This window comes from Gigantopelta aegis, chromosome 3 (genome assembly GCF_016097555.1).
Source record: "Gigantopelta aegis isolate Gae_Host chromosome 3, Gae_host_genome, whole genome shotgun sequence".
Taxonomy (NCBI): Eukaryota; Metazoa; Mollusca; class Gastropoda; order Neomphalida; family Peltospiridae; genus Gigantopelta; species Gigantopelta aegis.
Window position 1 is genome coordinate 63866545 of NC_054701.1, and position 22519 is coordinate 63889063.

Below are 22519 nucleotides of genomic sequence, written 5' to 3' on the forward strand. Positions count from 1 at the left end.
AAGGTCGGCTCAAGTCACAGAGTTATTAGCAGTAGTGATAAGCCAAAGTTGACGTAATATTTTGGACCTAATCTGATTTAAAAAAACAAATCATACAACAGACGTCAAGACCCCGACTTGTTTAGTGCCATAGCTCATTTGGCACCTTGTCGGTCTGTGTTTTTACTTTGGCGCCAGACTGCACATCGATGCATTTTGTGCCGTTTGCAGTAACCAGTCAAGCGTTGTTAATTCTCAGTCACATTCATTTCAGTAATGCTAGAAAATACTAAATATTAATTTTGTTTTAACATAACAACACTTTGTCAATTTTTCCGAATGAACACTGATTATTACCAGATATAGTATTTTATAATGAACACTGAACATGGCGAAACATGAAATGTACCGATAAATGTTCACTTCGCCTATTTTATAAAACTTCTCCTCTTTCTTCTGGGAAGGGAGTTGTGATTTCTACTTTTTGAATTCTAGATTAGGTCCTGATCTATATTAAATAGGTTTCTGATTATCCTAATGTTTGTTCTGTTTTCTAATAATTATATAATTATTTTGTCAAAAAATAAATAAATAAAATAATAAAATATTGTTCAAATTATCTGGATGAAATGTCCCAATGTTTTGGCTGCACAATACAGCCTTCTTCAGGGGAATGTTAATGATAAGTGTTAAGATAGGTTTGAAAATCTGAAGCCAGGTGTGCAATAAAATATGGCAGCAAACTCAGGACTTTAAGAAAGCTGAAAACCTATTTCAAATAATATATATATATTTTTTTTTTTTTCAGCACATAAAACACCTGGTTGAGTACTTTGCCACAGTAATAGTCAAACTGAGGCCGCTGGTCGAGAGCACAGAGCGTATCCTAGTGGAGAAGTTACTGTGCTACTTGACGCATCAAGTCGTTCAAAAAGACCTCCTCTCAGTACCCCTAAAGCATCGCGACCACTGGATCGAGATGAAAAGCAAGATGGCAGAACGTCTTTTCCTCCTCTTTGTTTCAGTGATGAATAGTACTCATGTTAACAAAAGTCATTGAGGGCCAGTAGATAGGTTTGGGTATTTTTCTATGCACATGGTACACAATGTGAAATCCCCGCCAAATGTAAACATTCTGCGTGCATGACTGGTGACAATTTACTCCCAAAAATGTTCAGAATTCATCTGTGATCAGAACGTGTTGACATAATATAACACTAACAAAACCTTAACCAAAACGTGTACTGTCCCTTAATTGATTTTGTTGAGTATAGTTACTATAAATAACTTCTTCAACCAGTCTATGACCATGTTGCAGTGCTAATGCTGGTCACAAAATATTGTTCGAAATTTGACGAAATTTGTTTTTAAAATGTGTATACAAATTTAAGATTTATTTCTAGGCACTTTTTTTACCTGTTAACACAAATAGACTTGGACATTGACAAGTCTCTTACATTGACAAGTCTCTGCGTTCAGTTTCTTTATGCTCCTTGAATTCAAATCATGAGTTTTACCTTCTCCATGAACTCCACAGTCAGAAGCAGGTCGTCTCTTTCGCCCCATAGTTTTTCTCCCAATTGTTCTTGGTTGTGGACAGATGTACACATGACCAAGTTACTGGGAGTACCACTCTAGCAATCAGACCAGTTGGAATGACCTTTCTCTTTCATACTTAACGTCTGTCGCTGTGTAATTACCCTAGAGCTGGCAATTGTCTGAAAATGCGATTCATGGGGGGTGCAGAAATGGAAATTATTTAACTAGTCTGGGGGGCCAGAACCAACTAAATTTTACTAGTCCGCCAGAATTTCTACTAGTCTGCCAGTCTATAGAACAATAAATTATTAACAGTATTATAATATATAGTGTCTTCTCTTGAAATGAAATATATAGATATATTGACAAAACATCATTAATAACACTTGGTAAGTGATCAACATGACATGTCAAACGAAATAAAAAATACAGATAGACCTTCGGGCTGGTAGTTGTATTTTTTTATATCAGCCGTAGGAATTTTTTACTCTCATTTGGCGAGCAGGCAAGTACTTTCTGCAGCCCTGTATAGGTTATGTAAGATTATTTAACATTCAGCAGCTGTATTCTGTCGCCATGTGATCTAAACATTTTGTAATCACACTTCTGCTAGTTAATATATGCTTTGAACTTTAATACTGAGAAGTGTGTTTACTTACGTTCGAAAAAATACAAAATTAATGTTTTTAGCTTGTAATGTGAAATACATTGCTCAGTGATGTTATGCAACAGTTATTTAAGTGCTCTTCTCAGGATTGTACCCAGAAATTTATCAGTGATAAAGAGATGTGTTCGTAGGACACATAATGTGAAATTAATTACTTTATTATGCTTGAGGCGCATTTTAGCTCAGTCGGTTGAGTGCTCGCTTCAGGTGCTTGCGTCGCAGGATCGAACCACCTTGGTGGATCCATTCAACTGATAGGGTTTTTTCTCATTCCAACCAGCACACCACAACTGGACGAAGGCTGTGGTATGTGTTTTCCTGTCTGTGGGGAAAGTGCATATAAAAGATCCCTTGCTTCATTGGGGAAAATGTAGCGGGTTTCCTTTGATGACTATGAGTCAGAATTAACAAATGTTTGATGTCTAATAGCTGATGATTAATTAATCAATGTGCTCCAGTGGTGTCATTAAACTGAGGAATGACTAAAAAAATATCAACCTAACTTGAAAGGGAAGAAGTTATGTCACCTTGAGTAAGTTCAGCACTTCAGAAAATAATCTAATGTTGGTAGTCAGCAGTGCGATCTTCAGACACACTGCTGGTCAGAACGTTTAGAGTAGCAATTGAGCTGACCACTTTTGTCTTTTCTGCTTTGTAATAGTCGGTGTATTTGTTTTTGTATGCTGGGGGGTCACTAAACATTCATTGATTCATATATTCATTCATTCATTCATGTATTCATTCATTCATTCATTCTACCCCAGCATAACAATTTGGTTATTCTCTCCACCCCACCCCCCACACCCCAACCATCCCATCTTGTGTAACACAGTGTTAACTCTGTTTTGATGGGGAGAATTACATTTTTTTAAATGTAAGACAACAGGTCATGTGTAGTGTTACCTTTTTTAATTATGGTCTTTGTGTTACATTAACTGTCGTCTGGAAATATTAATATTTAAAAACAAAGTCATTGCTTGATATATTGAGATGCTCATCAACAATTGGCAGCAGATATGAAAACAGTTTTGTAGATAGATGTATCTATAGTTGTTAAGTAAAACATTTCTTGGTTAACCTATGCTGATATTCAGCATAGTCATCGTATAGTTGCATAGCAAAAAATGCATTTCTTACAAGTCTTGCTATGTTTGTAATATTTTGTAAATAATAAATTATTTGAAAATTTATATTAAATTGGGGTGGGTTTTTTTAAAAGAAAGTGAATGGTGGTATCTTAGGATTAGGTGTTTTTGACACTCACTATTCACCGATTGTCATTAAACCATGTGATGAGGTGATGTTACGGAAATATTGCTCTCCTTTTTAAAAACGTTTACCGGTAGTGTATGTGTTATCCGTCCATTTTATTTTTTAGTGTGTTTTCTTTTTAATAATTAAATGTGTGCTTATTAGCTATTGCTGATGTGTAGCTTCTTAATTGTAACTGATGTGTAGCTTCTTAATTGTAACTGATGTGTAGCTTCTTACTTGTAACTTAAATGTGTAAAATATTGTTTCAATGCGTATTACTGCATTCCACTTACTGTAACTAGTCTTAATATTAATTGTTTGTTATATACTCTTCAAAAAAAGAAACGCAAAAGGGTACAAATGGGTTATAACTCCGATTTTATGTTTCCTACCGGTTCATGCTTTGTGACTATAAGGTCATTGCATGTCCCAAACACATTCCCACGGTTACATTCGATAAAACGCAGCTACTGTACAATAAAGTTCCAAAATGTGAATATTCGCAAAAACGTAGCCACGTGCAAACCATGTCACCACTGCACGTGCGTTGTACTGCACGTGCAACATGAACACCGACAGTATAAAAGTGCAGGGTGTTCGCTTGCCTGGCCTCTGTATCTGGCCGACAGTTGACAATCCAGGACATGCCACGTCTCAGTGAACCGCAGAGAAACAATGCCATCGGCCGACTAGACGCAGGCGAATCCAGAACGGCCGTTGCCAGGGCATTCCATGTGTCCCCAAGCACCATCTCCAGACTGTGGGACCGTTACCAGCAACATGGATCAACACGTGACCTCCCTAGATCCGGTCGACCACGGGTCACTACCCCCGGGCAGGACCGCTACATCCGGGTACGCCACCTTCGGGAACGATTGACTACTGCCACCTCCACAGCCGCAGCAATACCAGGTTTGTGCAGGATATCCGACCAGACCGTACGGAACCGCCTACGTGAGGTAGGAATTCGTGCCAGACGTCCAGTTCGAGGTGTCATCTTAACACCACAACACCGTCGACTCCGACTGCAGTGGTGCCAGATTCATCGACAATGGCCTCAACTGCGATGAAGACAGGTGTGGTTCAGTGACGAGTCCCGATTTCTGCTCCGACGTCATGATGGAAGATGTCGTGTGTATAGGCGTCGTGGTGAATGTTATGCGGCAAACTGCGTGCAGGAAGTGGACAGATTCGGCGGGGGTAGTGTCATGGTGTGGGCAGCTATCTCACACACTGGCAGAACTGACCTGGTCCACGTGCAGGGCAACCTGAATGCACAGGGCTACATTGACCAGATCCTCCGGCCACACATCGTTCCAGTTATGGCCAACGCCAACGCAGTGTTCCAACATGACAACGCCAGGCCTCACACAGCACGTCTCACAACGGCTTTCCTACAGAACAACAACATTAATGTCCTTCCTTGGCCATCGACATCACCGGATTTGAACCCAATTGAGCATCTATGGGACGAGTTGGACCGATGCCTCCGACAGTGACAACCACAGCCCCAGACCCTGCCCGAGCTGGCAGCAGCCTTGCAGGCCGAGTGGGCCACCATCCCCCGGGACGTCATCCGTACTCTGGTTGCTTCAATGGGCAGGCGGTGCCAGGCAGTTGTCAACACACGCGGAGGCCACACCCGGTATTGACTCCACATGACCTTGACCTTGGTGGTGTGTCCTATCACTTACTCACAATGGACTAGAGTGAATTGTGAACAATCCTGCAACATTTGGTAATTATCGGACTCACCATTCAATAATTAAATCAATTCTCCAAATGTTACGACAATGTGGTTTTGCGTTTCTTCTTTTGAAGAGTATATATAGTTAACGTTTATGTTTATACATTCCTGACCTCTGGAATTCAGCCATATTATGTACATTTGTATCACATTATGGTTGAATATCAGTCACATAGATTCTTAACTGGTTGATTCGCAATTCATCATTTTTGTGTTAATGTTCATGAATCAGTAATTTATATCATCATGTACTCATATTCATCGGTCATTTATTATGGCATAGTTTATGTTATAAGTGAAATATCAAGGTCTAGTGGTTTTCCAGTGGTAGATTTCTTTATAATTTAAAAAATTTATCGATTGGGTTTTTGCGATGTAATTCGTAACTGGTTGTCATGGGAAATGTTGACGAATCATTGCTAAAAACTAGATGATCAAACACATGTAGCAAAATGTATATGGTTTGTCCCGGTGAACACAATAGGTGCATAATCATAATAATTAAAATCCTTAATAAGTTCATATATATATATATATTTATTACCTCAGCGGTCACTCATAACTGGGAAAATATTTTTAATATTTTCTCAGTGAGAAATATTCTGCATTGTAACGTTCAATACTTTTGGACGATTTGACGCTTATAAACAAATGACCTTGTCAGTACTAAAGATGATGTCATCACGATTTGGCAAAAACACAAAATGACGTCACGTAGTTCGCATTTACAGCTCTTTGTTTTTATTGTTCAGTTAGCAATAAAATGTTATTTTTATGCAATTCATTATAGATTTTTTTAACAGAATAAATAGAACTTTGGTTTGTGAAAATAATAAGTGAACGTGATAGAAATACAAAGTTACAGCAATATTCAGAACAGTGTGTAAAGTGGTTTACATCATTTGTATATAAATGTACATGTGCGTATGTTGAAAATAAAAGGGTTTTAGAGAAGAAGAAAATAGCTGGAGTAATTAATAGAATAACAACCTTGGTACCAGTTATTATCAAATTTATGTCCCTTGTAAAATAGTTTTCAGTTTTCACTCGCTAAAGCTTAAATATGATAATAACTGGTAACTCGTTTATTATCCTCTATACATGTTACAACTTATTGTGTAATCAAAAGTTGATAGGTTGGTCTGAAACTGATCAACAATGAAATTTCAACCAATTTACAATGCTATCGAGGTGCTGTGTATACTTTACTTGATGATTCTTAATAACAATGATCCGAGGCAGTTTAAAATATATTTGGCTTTTTACCATTAAATGACATTTATTACTTACAGCATCTTTGCTTACATTTATCAATTTCGGCAAACCACTGTTTTTGTTTGTCCTTTTGTTTGTAGTAGCTTAAAATCAGGGGTGGGAATTGTCCTCTCATCAGCTGTTTTCCTCTCATGGGACATTGCGTTTCCTCGCATTTTAATTGTCCTTTCCTCCAAAATGTGTCAGATGGCACAAATTTTAACCTAGGATTTCAAGAATTTCCTGGATCCCTCTAGATTTCCTCTTTTTTTTACAGTTCACCAATTCCCACCCCTGTGAAATACATTGCATACTTACTGTAGAAATTAATGTCAGTGACTTTTAATGTGTTAATATTCATTTATTGATTTTAAATAAATTAAGTTTGTGCTGATGTGATGTTTTCCTTAGATTAAAATAATTTGTCTTGTACCCGGTACAGTAAAATGTATTTTTCACATGTATGTCATTTTTATAGTCGTGATTTATCTATAGCAATTATAACGATGGAAATAGGTATTCAGTTATTTTTTAAAAATTAAAAACTAGTTTGCAGGCATTGCTGTAGTTTCAGATTTTTTTTATTACATTTGCCACAATATATAGGATATGTTCTGTTTTGTTGTGGTTTTATTAATGTGTAAAACAATAACATTATTAATATAAAAACGAGTCTTTAAATAGTATTTTATATTTGCAAAGGGCAAAAAAGACAAACAGCAATATAACTGTATTTACAAAAAATGACCAATTTTACAGTATTGTATTTATTGAAAAATTACATTTTATTATTTTGGTAACTTAATATTTTACAATTACAAATATAATAAGATATTAATGACAAAAAAAAACCCTGATTATTTTTAATTGAATACTGTCAAAAGTTGGGTGGGTTTTTTTTAAAGGATCTTTAAACATTCAAATTATTATTGATGAAAAATTTAATTATTTTTATTCTTTAACTTTTTACCGGGTTAACATGGTAAGAAACAGAAAATGAAAAGTTCCCAAATTTTGTGTTTTTTGTCTCTAAAATATTACCAATGTTTTGAAATCTAGTAGATACTATATCATGTGTTCCATGTTGATTAGGCTCAAGTGCTGTTAAGTACAAAATTAATGTAATCAAACCTGTATTATACAACCACTTAAGGCAGTATGCATAAATCAACAACGAAAAATCACTCTAAAGACAGGTGACTGCTTAATACAGTTCAGGTTGTAGGTCCATTAGGACAAGTGGCTTCTTAACGAGGTAACCGGCCTTGGTGGCGTTGTGGTAGGCCATCGGTCTACAGGCTGGTAGGTACTGGGTTCGGATCCCAGTCGAGGCATGGGATTTTTAATCCAGATACTGACTCCAAACCCTGAGTGAGTGCTACGCAAGGCTGAATGGGTAGGTGTAAACCACTTGCACCAACCAGTGATCCATAACTGGTTCAACAAAGGCCATGGTTTGTGCTATCCTGCCTGTGGGAAGCGCAAATAAAAGATCCCTTGCTGCTAATCGGAAGAGTAGCCCATGAAGTGGCGACAGCGGGTTTCCTCTCAAATTCTGTGTGGTCCTTAACCATATGTCTGACGCCATATAACCGTAAAATAATGTGTTGAGTGCATCGTTAAATAAAACATTTCTTTCTTTCTTTCTTTCTTAACGAGGTGGTGTTTGAGCATATTTTCCTATATGGAATGATTTTTAGGTGTAGTCACACGACAGCTAACCCAGTTTAAAGTTTAAAGTTTGTTTTGTTTAACGACACCACTAGAGCACATTGACTTATTCGTGGTATGTATTTTCCTGTCTAAGAAAGTGCAGGAAAAAATGTTGCAGTTTTTCCTCTGATGACGGAGTCAGAATTACCAAATGTTTGACATCCATTAGCTGATGATTAATTAATCAATGTGCTCTAGTGGTGTCATTAAACAAAAGAAACTTTAACTTTTTAACTTGGACTTTAGTTGGTCAGCTGTGATGCAACTCGACCTTTAATGTCGAATGTCTAAATTCTCTAATACCCGTTTTAAATATTCACCGAATGTGCCATGTATTGTTGTTGTTTTTAACAGAGTTTATTCTAATGTTATGATTGCTTGGTGCTTTGTTGTTATATATTTTTAATACACTCACATTTTATGACTTCACAGTCCAGTTATTTATTATTAGTTGTACTGTAATATACTAATGCATTTCATGATGAGAAATATCTGTGTGAGAGGAAAAACCAAAAAACATATCATTGTTGGAATTACACAATGTACTCTATGTCAGGAGTTTGTTATGAAAAAATATTTGTACCACCATTCCAAATGAATAGTGAATTTTAAAAAGCACTATTCATAGGAGACAGAAATATATGTATAAACCTAGTGGGTTTTTTAAAACCATTATAAACAATTCAAATGTATAGAAAAGTTGTTGAATCGTGTTCCACTACCTCAAACAGTGTGCTCCCCTACCCCACCTCCAAAATATTATCTGTTCCACTGCTTAAGCGATTTTGTCTGAGAATATACCTTCTGTGTAAACATATTAATAAATCGTTTTCTCCATCGGTCTACAGGCTGGTAGGTCCAACCAGTGCACCACAACCCTGAGTGTTGCTCAAAGGCTGTGGTATGTGCTATCCTGTTGGTGGAAAAGTGCACATCAAAGATTCCTTGCTGCATTAGAAAAAAAATGTAACGGGGTTTCCTCTGATGACTACGTGTCAGAATTAATTAATGTGCTCTAGTGGTGTTGTTAAATAAAAAACTTTACTTGAATTAATGTGCTCTAGTTTTTTTTAAAAAAACAATTTTAGTTTTAATATTTATAAATAAAAAACAAACATAATGCTAGCCTACGGTACCGACACATTGTTTTGTTGATAAAACAGCACGTTTTAAATTTACACTGCAAAGGAATAATAATATTGATGGTTACAAGTTTTCACTGACATTTCATATGTTAATTACATGCGAGTAGATTATTCCAATATTTGTTTTAATGGTTACAAATCCCTTTTACTTTAGCATTGGGCTATTTCTCGTTCCAGCCAGTGCTCCACAACTGGTGTAACTAAGGCTGTGGTATGTACTATCATGTCTGTGGGATGGTGCATATAAAAGATCCCTTGCTGCTAATCGAAAAACCAGACATTTTTCATGGTTGATTTCTTAAAATCAGTACAGAACTTAACCTCTCTAAACCGGATACCTCTAAAAACCAGACATTTTACTTGTTTCCCTGGGTGTCCGGTTTAGAGGGGTTTCACTGTACATTGAAACCTATCAAAAACTAGACCCTCTGTAAATTGGAATTCCCTCAAAACAGGACATTTTTCACAGTCCCTTGTTAAATAAAAAGTACAAACATAACCTCTCTGACCCAGATACATGTACCTCTTAAAACTGGACTTTTTATTTGGTTCTGTAGATGTCCAGTTTAAAGGGGTTTCACTGTACATGCAAACAATAGAACATTTTAATTTTTCCAAAAAATATGTTGTTCAAGAAGGGTTTTTTTGTTTTGTTTTTTACCAACATTCCTTACTTTGCTGAAAGTTTACATTTACAGAATTGTACCGTATATTGGTAAACAGCCTTGCTCTAAATGAAGGTAAATGTATGTGAATACATTGTGTAATATAAATAATATAAAACTTGTCACATATTACTACTTGTCAGGACTAAAGTTGCTCTTAATCCTGATAAATGTGTTAGTACATTTCAAAGTATGAACTGGAAGCTGCAGATTTTTAAAAAATGATATCCATCAAGATCAACTTCAGTGGTGAATTGCACTGATGTCTTATTTCCGTCCAATTATTGTCAGATTTTTACAAAATAGACACACATTAGTGTTGGTGTTTTAACTATTTTTGTATTTACAGTATTTTACTAAACTACTCACTCAGTGGGCTGAATGTAGTCTTATTGTGAAACAACACGTCAGTGATATAGTAACAATATAAAGCTGTTGTCCTATTTTTACTAATAATGAACTACTTTTGTCCACATGTTTTCTCCGTCCATCTAACTCTGTGATAAATCATTCTCACAATAAATGTTTGTGTGTTTGTTGTTTTCAATTTATATTATTATTTTTAAAAAATATACATTTGTTTAATACGAAGACATTTAGAATTTAATCATCCTTGTTGTGTCTTTTAAAAGTATTAAAGCTATTAATGTCTTTTAGTGATACTGGCAAAGAATATTGCAAGCTTTTTTCAGTGTAGACAGGCGTGGATTTTTTATTAGAGGAGGTTAAACAAATGTTGATGTTTTTTAACATAGAATTTAAATGTGTTTGACAGGTGGATAGGATTATGTGTATTCTGTAATATATATTGGTTGACCAAAATTTTTATTCATACCACCTGAATCCATGTATGGGGCGGGACGTAGCTCAGTTGTACAGCGCTCACTTGCTGCGCGGTCGGTCTGGGATCGATCCCCGTTGGTGGGCCCATTGGTCTATTTCTCATTCAAGCCAGTGCACTACGACTGGTATATCAAAGGTCGTGGTATATGCTATTCTGTCTGTGGGATGGTGCATATAAAAGATCCCTTGCTGCTAATCGAAAAGAGTAGCCCATGAAGTGGCGACAGCTGGTTTCCTCTCAAAATCTGTGTGGTCCTTAACCATATGTCTGACGCCATATAACCGTAAAATAATGTGTTGAGTGCATCGTTAAATAAAACATTTCTTTCTTTCTTAACGAGGTGGTGTTTGAGCATGTTTTCCTATATGGAATGATTTTTAGGTGTAGTCACACGACAGCTGACCCAGTTTAAAGTTTAAAGTTTGTTTTGTTTAACGACACCACTAGAGCACATTGACTTATTCGTGGTATGTATTTTCCTGTCTGAGAAAGTGCAGGAAAAAATGTTGCAGTTTTTCCTCTGATGACGGAGTCAGAATTACCAAATGTTTGACATCCATTAGCTGATGATTAATTAATCAATGTGCTCTAGTGGCGTCATTAAACAAAAGAAACTTTAACTTTTTAACTTGGACTTTAGTTGGTCAGGTGTGATGCAACTCGACCTTTAATGTTGAATGTCTAAATTCTCTAATACCCGTTTTAACTATTCACTGGATGTGCCATGTATTGTTGTTGTTTTTAACAGAGTTTATTCTAATGTTATGATTGCTTGGTGCTTTGTTGTTATATATTTTTAATACACTCACATTTTATGACTTCACAGTCCAGTTATTTATTATTAGTAGTACTGTAATATACTAATGCATTTCATGATGTTATTTATTATTAGTTGTACTGTAATATACTAATGCATTTCATGATGAGAAATATCTGTGTGAGAGGAAAAATCAAAAAACATATCATTGTTGGAATTACACAATGTACTCTGTCGGGAGTTTGTTATGAAAAAATATTTGTACCACCATTCCAAATGAATAGTGAATTTTAAAAAGCACTATTCATAGGAGACAGAAATATATGTATAAACCTAGTGGGTTTTTTAAAACCATTATAAACAATTCAAATGTATAGAAAAGTTGTTGAATCGTGTTCCACTACCTCAAACAGTGTGCTCCCCCACCCCACCTCCAAAATATTATCTGTTCCACTGCTTAAGCGATTTTGTCTGAGAATATACCTTCTGTGTAAACATATTAATAAATCGTTTTCTCGTTCCAACCAGTGCACCACAACTGGTCAAAGGCTGTGGTATGTGCTATCCTGTTGGTGGAAAAGTGCACATCAAAGATTCCTTGCTGCATTAGAAAAAAAATGTAACGGATTTCCTCTGATGACTACGTGTCAGAATTAATTAATGTGCTCTAGTGGTGTTGTTAAATAAAAGATTTTTTTTAAAAATATTTATAAATAAAAAACAAACATAATGCTAGCCTACGGTACTGACACATTGTTTTGTCGATAAAACAGCACATTTTAAATTTACACTGCAAAGGAATAATAATATTGATGGTTACAAGTTTTCACTGACATTTCATATGTTAATTACATGCGAGTAGATTATTCCAATATTTGTTTTAATGGTTACAAATCCCTTTTACTTTAGCATTGGGCTATTTCTCGTTCCAGCCAGTGCTCCACAACTGGTGTAACTAAGGCTGTGGTATGTACTATCATGTCTGTGGGATGGTGCATATAAAAGATCCCTTGCTGTTAATCGAAAAACCAGACATTTTTCATGGTTGATTTCTTAAAATCAGTACAGAACTTAACCTCTCTAAACCGGATACCTCTAAAAACCAGACATTTTACTTGTTTCCCTGGGTGTCTGGTTTAGAGGGGTTTCACTGTACATTGAAACCTATCAAAAACTAGACCCTCTGTAAATTGGAATTCCCTCAAAACAGGACATTTTTCACAGTCCCTTGTTAAATAAAAAGTACAAACATAACCTCTCTGACCCAGATACATGTACCTCTTAAAACTGGACTTTTTATTTGGTTCTGTAGATGTCCAGTTTAAAGGGGTTTCACTGTACATGCAAACAATAGGACATTTAAATTTTTCCAAAAAATATGTTCTTCAATTAAGAAGGGTATTTTTGTGTGTTTTTTTACCAACATTCCTTACTTTGCTGAAAGTTTACATTTACAGAATTGTACCTTATATTGGTAAACAGCCTTGCCCTAAATGAAGGTAAATGTATGTGAATACATTGTGTAATATAAATAATATAAAACTTGTCACATATTACTACTTGTCAGGACTAAAGTTGCTCTTAATCCTGATAAATGTGTTAGTACATTTCAAAGTATGAACTGGAAGCTGCAGATTTTAAAAAAATTATATCCATCAAGATCAACTTCAGTGGTGAATTGCACTGATGTCTTATTTCCGTCCAATTATTGTCAGATTTTTACAAAATAGACACACATTAGTGTTGGTGTTTTAACTATTTTTGTATTTTACAGTATTTTACTAAACTACTCACTCAGTGGGCTGAATGTAGTCTTATTGTGAAACAACACGTCAGTGATATAGTAACAATATAAAGCTGTTGTCCTATTTTTACTAATAATGAACTACTTTTGTCCACATGTTTTCTCCGTCCATCTAACTCTGTGATAAATCATTCTCACAATAAATGTTTGTGTGTTTGTTGTTTTCAATTTATATTATTATTTTTAAAAAATATACATTTGTTTAATACGAAGACATTTAGAATTTAATCATCCTTGTTGTGTCTTTTAAAAGTATTAAAGCTATTAATGTCTTTTAGTGATACTGGCAAAGACTATTGCAAGCCTTTTTCAGTGTAGACAGGCGTGGATTTTTTATTAGAGGAGGTTAAACAAATGTTGATGTTTTTTAACATAGAATTTAAATGTTTGACAGGTGGATGGGATTATGTGTATTCTGTAATATATATTGGTTGACCAAAAATGGTATTCATACCACCTGAATCCGTGTATGGGGCGGGACGTAGCTCAGTAGTACAGCGCTCACTTGCTGCGCTGTCGGTCTGGGATCGATCCCCGTTGGTGGGCCCATTGGTCTATTTCTCGTTCAAGCCAGTGCACTACGACTGGTATATCAAAGGTTGTGGTATGTACTACCCAGTCTGTGGGATGGTGCATATAAAAGATCCCTTGCTGCTAATCGAAAAGAGTAGCCCATGAAGTGGCGACAGTGGGTTTCCTCTCTCTATATATGTGTGGTCCTTGACCATTATGTCCAACGCAATATAACCGTAAATAAAATGTGTTGAGTTCGTCGTTAAATAAAACATTTCATACCACCTGAATCCGTGCCTGGTAGAGAAATGTTTATTTAAAGGTTTGTTTGGTTCAAGCACTGGTAGTGAGATTTTGAGATTGTTAGCAGATGCCCATCTTGTCAAATAATCACATTCTTTATGGATTTTTTTAAAAAGTTAATTGAGATATTCAAGAGCCTCATTATTCATACATTTATACATTAAATTTGCTTTATTTTATTGTTAACAACTATTTTGTATGTTATGCATATTCAGCATTAAGATCAATATGTTAAATATTCTTCTATTTAAATTCTGACTGCATGCATTACTGATTGCCAATTATATTGAGGTAGAAAAAGGCTCTGGATGGCATGTCGATAAATTATCTATACTTGAACACCAGTTTAGAAGCCAGGTTATTTTACACAAAGTATGGCCCTGCCTCGGTGTATCAATTTACATTTAGTCAAGTAATTGCAAAGGGTGGCAAGTTTTAAGTAACGATCCTTAAACTATGTTTTGTTTGTATAATGATAATTGTCTAAGAAGTAAATTAAATGAACCTATACATAGGCTATTGGATGTCAAACATTTGGTAATTTTAACGTCCAAGAGTATAGTAGCAAGATATCTATTATGGGAACCATCCCACAGACAGGATAGCACATGCCGTAGCCTTTGATTGGAGTCGTGGTGCACTGGCTAGAATGAGAAGTGGGCCGACCGACAGCGATTGATTCGAGACTGACCACGCATCAAGCGAATGCTCAACAATGGGCGGTGTCCCACTCCAATGGGGTACCTTTGTAGAATTTAGGTTAAACTTCAAAAATGGCAGTACTCTGTATATCATTGATACATATATTTATCCATTGTTAATTACTTAAATCTTTTAATTTCGTTGTCATGAATTATCCTTTGGATACAGCAAACAAAATCAATCTCCAATCAATTAAAAAAGAAGTATTTTCTACATTTAAAAAAAAAAAGTACCGGTGAGGTACATGATATGCTCATCTGGAGTTTGATGGAAAACCACATTTATATTAATGAATTTGTTACGGGTATGATTCAATTCTAATTATGTGAAATGTTTGCAATGGGATGGATGAACAATTTGTTTTGGACCAACCACCATCCCAAGTTGTTCCTACATGTGGTTTGATGGTCCTGTATGCATCTGTATGCAAGATATGGTCCAGACAAGGATTTACTGTTATGTGCAGTAGACCATGAAAAGTAGGTCAAAGTGACCTAGTAATAGTAGGTGACACACCGCCATCCCAGTTGTTCCTACATGCGAGGTTTGATGTTCCTGTATGCAAGATATGGTCCAGACAAGGATTTACTGTTGTGCAGTAGACTGAAAAGTATGTCACAGTGACCTTGTAATAGTATGTCACACACCACCATCCCAGTTGTTCCTACATGCGAGGTTTGATGTTCCTGTATGCAAGATATGGTCCAGACAAGGATTTACTGTTGTGCAGTAGACCATGAAAAGTAGGTCAAAGTGACCTAGTAATAGTAGGTGACACACCGCCATCCCAGTTGTTCCTACATGCGAGGTTTGATGTTCCTGTATGCAAGATATGGTCCAGACAAGGATTTACTGTTGTGCAGTAGACTGAAAAGTAGGTCACAGTGACCTTGTAATAGTATGTCACACACCACCATCCCAGTTGTTCCTACATGCGAGGTTTGATGTTCCTGTATGCAAGATATGGTCCAGACAAGGATTTACTGTTGTGCAGTAGACCGTGAAAATTCGGTCAAAGTGACCTAGTAATAGTATGCCACACACCGCCATCCCAGTTGTTCCTACATGTGAGGTTTGATGGTCCAGACAAGAAAAAGTCAACAGACGGATGTACGGACGAGCAACACCATACCATAATGTGACCCATTATAGAGAGGCATATAAAATGGCAGAATACTTCTGCTTAGCTATATGCAGTATTCAGTATGATGAGATTTTCTAGAACCGATTCCTTGAAATGGGTGTGAGGCAGTTTCTTACATAAACCCACCACACACAAAATATTAGTTTTTTTTTATCCAAACCAATAACATACAGGGCATAAAACAATTATGATGATTAATCATTTATAGCCATAGCACAATGTTACTAAAGTACGTTCTTTTATTTTGTGCAGTCTTGTAAATAATATGACGAAGGAGAAAAACTTTAAACATAAAAAAACATTTTTTATTAAATTATTTTATTTATATTTAAGAATTGGAAAGTATTAATTTTATGGACCAAACATTTGCTTGCATAAGGGATAACTTAGTTTTACTTGTAAAATATCTGCATACAAATGATTCACCTCCGACATGAAATAATGCAATAAAGATTTTAAAGGGCATGAATTTAAACCATACCAGTCACATAATATATCGAACAAATGGTTAAAACTAATCTATAATTATGGCAGTCAATACTATAACAAATTAGAACTCCAAATTTCTCGATGAAAAATAATTTGTATCTTTCTTCTCGTTCTTCGTTTGTCAAAATAATTTGTATAAAAGTAGTTCAACATCCCATCTTGAGACGTAATTGTTATAATCAAACCAATAATTACATTCACTCCTATAAACAATTATTTACGAATTTGTAACAATAATTACAAAGTAATTGGGCCAGACTGAGTTAGTGCACCTTTGTGTGAAACTGATTAGTAAAAACGGAACCATTTTTCGAGAATATTTTATTAACTACGACTGGTAAAACAAAACATCAAAACATGTATTCCAAATACATTCCATCAAATGGGATTCTTCAGCAAGAATCATTAACTTTGATCAGAGCAGTGAATTCTGGTGTAATGAAAAACAAAATGGAGAAGTATGGAAACAAGAAAGTTTAGCTCCATTTATAATAGATACGAGGTCATGACACGGGGGGGGGGGGGGGGGGGGGGGGGGGGGGGGGGGGCCCATTCCGGACATTACTGAATTGAAGAAATCTAGTTTGTTTTCAGTGGTTGTTTTTCAAAGTGTTATTATTACATTAATGGTCTCCTCCAAGATAAGATATAACATTGCAAGATTTATCTTGAAAGAAGAAGAAGAAAAAACATGATGATAAATTTAAAGTTTTTTCAAGATGCATTAATCATTTTACTGCCTGAAGATATGTAAAATTTAAGCAATGCCATGAATACTGCTGAAAACGGACTAAAATCTTGTATATAATATTCTTAAACCATAATCCCCACATCGCACAGAACAATATTTACTATTCATATAAAACAACAACAAATTTAACCGACACCGACTATAATATTTATTACAATACGATGTTCAGAAAGTTATTTTCCCACTAGATGTTTTTACAAAGTGAAATTAAACACTTGACAGTCAAGTCAGTCTTATGTCACATGACCAGTAATATAGCCTGCAGCTAGAAGTCATTTTGCTTTATCTGGCCAGCATATCAAGTAAACATAATGGGTCACAACAGAATACATGTTAATCAGTGTCAAAGGTTTCATCTTAAACAAAAGACCAAAATAAGTCTTATAAACTGTCAAATATATACACTAAAACCTATTAAGCAATCGCAGTTGCTAAAACTTCCGACACGTATGGATCTGTCGATCGTACAGTAAGCTGCATGGTGACACCCGAATCCGTTAGTGCCAGTTTTGCACGAACTAGAGCGTCGTGACCCCCTCGAAATACTCCAGCGAGGAACAACGTGTGCGAACTTTTCCCTTCTGGTAGCTTGTCTGATCTCTCGCATTGGCTGCATTCCAAGGTACTGAATGATATTCTTTATAGCCTCTGAAAGTGTGAAGGATATAAATATGAGATGGAAGAAAATGTAAACCGAGAACAATAGAAAGTGAAAAACACATTTTTGTACGGTAAGATTTTTAGAGCCAAATATAATTTAAATCGGAGTTTAGAAAGCGAGGTCTGGGCCAGTGTATTAGTAAAACTTTACAGTCTAGACTCAAATTTTTTATGACATGCCGTGATGTTAAAAGTTTAAAGACTTTACTGAAGTCTATAAACTCGTTTTTATTTGCACAGTTAAAGTTTGTTTTGTTTAACAACACCACTAGAGCACACTGGTTAATTAATCATTTTTTCTAATGCAGCTAGGAATCTTTTACACCATATGCATTTTCCCACAGACAGGAAAGCACATACCATGGCCTTTAACAGTTGTGGTGCACTGGTTGGAATGAGAAAAAACCCAATCAGTTGAATGGATCCACAGAGGTGGTTCGATCCTGCAACACAAGCACCTCAAGCGAGCACTTAATCGACCGAGCTAAATCCCGCCACTTATCAGCATAGGGCCAGGTCAATCAGGTAAATACCAGCTTAATGTTATGGGTGGATGATGCTAAGTGAGTGAGTGGGTTACAAAAAAACCTCAAACAGCATACCAGCCTCGGTGGCGTAGTGGTTAGCCCATCAGGCTACAGGCTGGTAGTTACTGGGTTCGGATCCCAGTCGAGGCATGGGATTTTTAATCCAGATACCGACTCCAAACCCTGAGTGAGTGATCCGCAAGGCTCAATGGGTAGGTGTAAACCACATGCACCGACCAGTGATCCATAACTGGTTCAACAAAGGCCATGGTTTGTGCTATCCTGCCTGTGGGAAGCACAAATAAAAGATCCCTTGTTGCTAATCGGAGCGAAAGCGGGTTTCCTCTCAAAATCTGTGTTCCTCTCAAAATCTGTGTGGTCCTCAACCATATAACCGTAAATAAAATATGTTGAGTGCGTCGTTAAATAAAACATTTCTTTCTTTTTCTTTCAAACAGCATATTTGTCTATCTTCAAACTGCACATACGTTGTGATGTTTAAAGAACATTTAACACCTTTATCTCATTCTCTACATAGGAGCACAGACTATTTGTCTATATTGTAACTTTCCCACAGACAGGAAAGCACATGCCACAGCCTTTGACTGGTTGTGGTGCACCAGTTGGAATGAGAAAAAAAAAAAAAACCAGTTGAATAGTTTCACCGAGGTGCTTCGATTCTACGGTGAGCACTCAACCGACTGAGCTAAAACCCACCTGGAAGAGACAGGGGTGGGAATTGGTGAACTGTAAAAAAGAGGAAATCTAGAGGGGTCCCGGAAATTCGTGAAATCTTAGATTAAAATCTGTGCCATCTGACACATTTTGGAGGAAAGGACGATTAAAATGCGACGAAACGCAATGTTTGTTCCATGAGAGGAAAACAGCTGATCCGAGGAGAATTCCCACCTCTGAAGAGAAAGAAAGAAAGACATGTTTTATTTAACGATGCACTCAACACATTTTATTTACAGTTATATGGAGTCTAGACATATGGTTAAGAACCACACAGATATTGAGAGAGGAAACCTGCTGTCGCCACTTCATGGGCTATTCTTTCCGATTAGCAGCAAGGGATCTTTTATATGCACCATCCCACAGACAGGGTAGTACATACCACAGCCTTTGATATACCCAGTCGTGGTGCACTGGCTGGAGTGAGAAATAGCCCAATGGGCCCACCGACGGGGATCGATCCCAGACCTACCGCACATCAAGCGAACGCTTTACCATTGGGCTGCGTCCCGTCCCTTGTAGAAGAGAAACCTGGAAGAAAGTACGACTTACCTTCTAACGAGTTCATAGTAGAGAAACCTGGAAGAGAGTACGACTTACCTTCTAAAGAGTTCATAGTAGAGAAACCTGGAAGAGAGTACGACTTACCTTCTAACGAGTTCATAGTAGAGAAACCTGGAAGAGAGTACGACTTACCTTCTAACGAGTTCATAGTAGAGAGCGCGTATGTGTCCTCCAGTTCATTGTCCGGTCCGACCTCCTCCCAGGACGCCGCGAAGTTGGGTTTGATCACTCGCTGCACGTGGTCGGCCACAGCCACATCCACATCTTCCAGCTAGAAGTGAAAAAGTTAAAGTTTGTTTCGCTTAACGACACCTCTAGAGCACATTGATTTATTAATCATCGGCTATAGCAGGCCCTAATCTAGGATTGAAGAAGTAGATGTGAATTCTCCCTTCCCAGGAGAAGGGGAGACGTTTGATACAAATAAGCAAAGTGAAAATTTATGGGTGCACTTTGTAACATTTCGCCAGTTTCCGCCAAAAAAATCTTGATTTTACACTCTGTTCTAATCATAATTTTTCGATATAAAATACTACTTCTGGCAATAAAATTTAAAAACAGCTGTTTTATTAAAAACGTGATATTATTAAGTAAGTGAATATGTGCCGTTATGTTAAAATTATGTTAGTATTTTCTGGCATTCCTGAACTGAATCTGGCCAAGGATTAACAATGCTTGACTGGTCACAGCACACTGCGCGACATGTGTCACTTTGAAAAACAATAGCCTGGTTTACCGGTGAATCGGAAGAATGTCAACATTAGACTACCACATATATTTAATCCCTGTACAACAGAATCTGGCATGAATATTTGTCGGTTGATTTTGATAATAAATTTAACAAGGTAAAACATTATTTCATCAAATCAATCGTACATTACAGTGCTTGTGCACTGAAACCATATCCCATTAATAGGCTGGTTCATGATTACTGAGGATACAGTCTGGCACCAAAGTAAAAACACTGTCCGACATACGGCGACAAGGTGCTAAGTGAGCTTGACAATAAACAAGTCGGGGTCGTGATGTCTGCCGTGTGATTTTGTTTTTGAAATTGGAATAGGTCCAAAATATTACGATGACTTCAACTTCTCACTACTGTTAATAACTTGGCGACTTGAACGGACTTGGCAAAAAAAATTCTCATTTCGCCGGTAAGATTACGGCCGGTATAGAATGTCAAACATTCGTTACTTTTGACATATAGTCTTAGAGAGGAAGCCAGCTATATTTTTCCATTAGTAGCAAGGGATCTTTTATATACACTAAAAAGTCTGTCTGTTTAACGACACTACTAGAGCACAATGATTTTACCAATCATTGGCTACTGGATGTCAAACATTCGGTAATTTTGACCTGCAGTCTTAGACAGGAAACCCGCTACATTTTTCAGCATATACCACCAGTTGTGGTGCATTGGTTGGAACGAGAAAAAAAATTAGTTGAATGAATCCACTGAGGTGGTTCAATCCTGCGGCACAAGCACCTCAGACAAGCACTCAACCGAATGAGCTAAATCCCACCCCTGTTTGACAATCAATGGATGTGTTTTATGTCTTACCACATATTCATCATCATAGCCCTCGTCATCTGGTTCTCCGGTGTTTGGGTCACAGTCCTTCACCACAAACTTCAAAGAGCAAGTGAATGTTCCAGTCACTGAAAAAATAAAAATTCTAATTTAACATAAATATGTGATGGTAAGACCATTGATCTGTCAGTAAACTCGAAAACAGAACAAGGTAATTCACTAACTGCTACATCATTTTTAGGCATCGTTTGGTGTTTTGTTTTTTTTAAATCTTTAAAAAAAATTCTCTTCCATTAAAAGTGTAACCAACTGTCAAAAATTATTATTTGCTGTTATTCACAAGACACAAAAATAAATTTCACTTTATTCGTAAACAAATATTCCAGTTTACTTTAAAGAGTGGGTTCTGCCAGTAGACTAACAAGGGTGTAGGTGGTGCCCAACTTCTTTTTAAATTAGTTTTAAAACAAACCTAGCGGGGTTCTGCCGGTAGACAGACGAGGGTGTAGGTGGTGCCTAGCTTGTATTTAAATCAGTTTTAAAACAAACCTAGCGTGGGTTCTGCCGGTAGACAGACGAGGGTGTAGGTGGTGCCTAGCTTGTTTTTAAATCAGTTTTAAAACAAACCTAGCGTGGGTTCTGCCGGTAGACAGACGAGGGTGTAGGTGGTGCCTAGCTTGTTTTTAAATCAGTTTTAGCGTTCTGCCGGTAGACAGACGAGGGTGTAGGGTGGTGCCTAAAAAATCAACCTAGCGTGGATTCTGCCGGTAGACAGACGAGGGTGTAGGTGGTGCCTAGCTTGTTTTTAAATCAGTTTTAAAACAAACCTAGCGTGGGTTCTGCCGGTAGACAGACGAGGGTGTAGGTGGTGCCTAGCTTGTTTTTAAATCAGTTTTAAAACAAACCTAGCGTGGGTTCTGCCGGTAGACAGACGAGGGTGTAGGTGGTGCCTAGCTTGTATTTAAATCAGTTTTAAAACAAACCTAGCGTGGGTTCTGCCGGTAGACAGACGAGGGTGTAGGTGGTGCCTAGCTTGTTTTTAAATCAGTTTTAAAACAAACCTAGCGTGGGTTCTGCCGGTAGACAGACGAGGGTGTAGGTGGTGCCTAGCTTGTTTTTAAATCAGTTTTAAAACAAACCTAGCGTGGGTTCTGCCGGTAGACAGACGAGGGTGTAGGTGGTGCCTAGCTTGTTTTTAAATCAGTTTTAAAACAAACCTAGCGTGGGTTCTG

At 36.8% G+C, this 22519-nt stretch overlaps 2 protein-coding genes across 2 annotated transcripts in view; one reads left to right on the forward strand and one right to left on the reverse strand.

The window, feature by feature from the left end:
- LOC121368774 (protein tyrosine phosphatase domain-containing protein 1-like) overlaps window positions 1-2445 on the forward strand; it is a 38622-nt gene extending 36177 nt beyond the window's left edge. Inside the window, exon 12 of the mRNA XM_041493522.1 lies at window positions 788-2445. Within this exon, the coding sequence (XP_041349456.1) occupies window positions 788-1039 (252 nt within the window). The 3' untranslated portion in view covers window positions 1040-2445. The remainder of the gene's footprint in view (window positions 1-787) is intronic.
- Window positions 2446-17401: 14956 nt separating this feature from the next.
- LOC121368775 (coatomer subunit gamma-2-like) overlaps window positions 17402-22519 on the reverse strand; it is a 22881-nt gene continuing 17763 nt past the window's right edge. Inside the window, 5 exon segments of the mRNA XM_041493523.1 lie at window positions 17402-17876; window positions 17878-17918; window positions 19889-20027; window positions 21318-21415; window positions 21837-21885. Of these exon segments, the coding sequence (XP_041349457.1) occupies window positions 17685-17876; window positions 17878-17918; window positions 19889-20027; window positions 21318-21415; window positions 21837-21885 (519 nt within the window). The 3' untranslated portion in view covers window positions 17402-17684.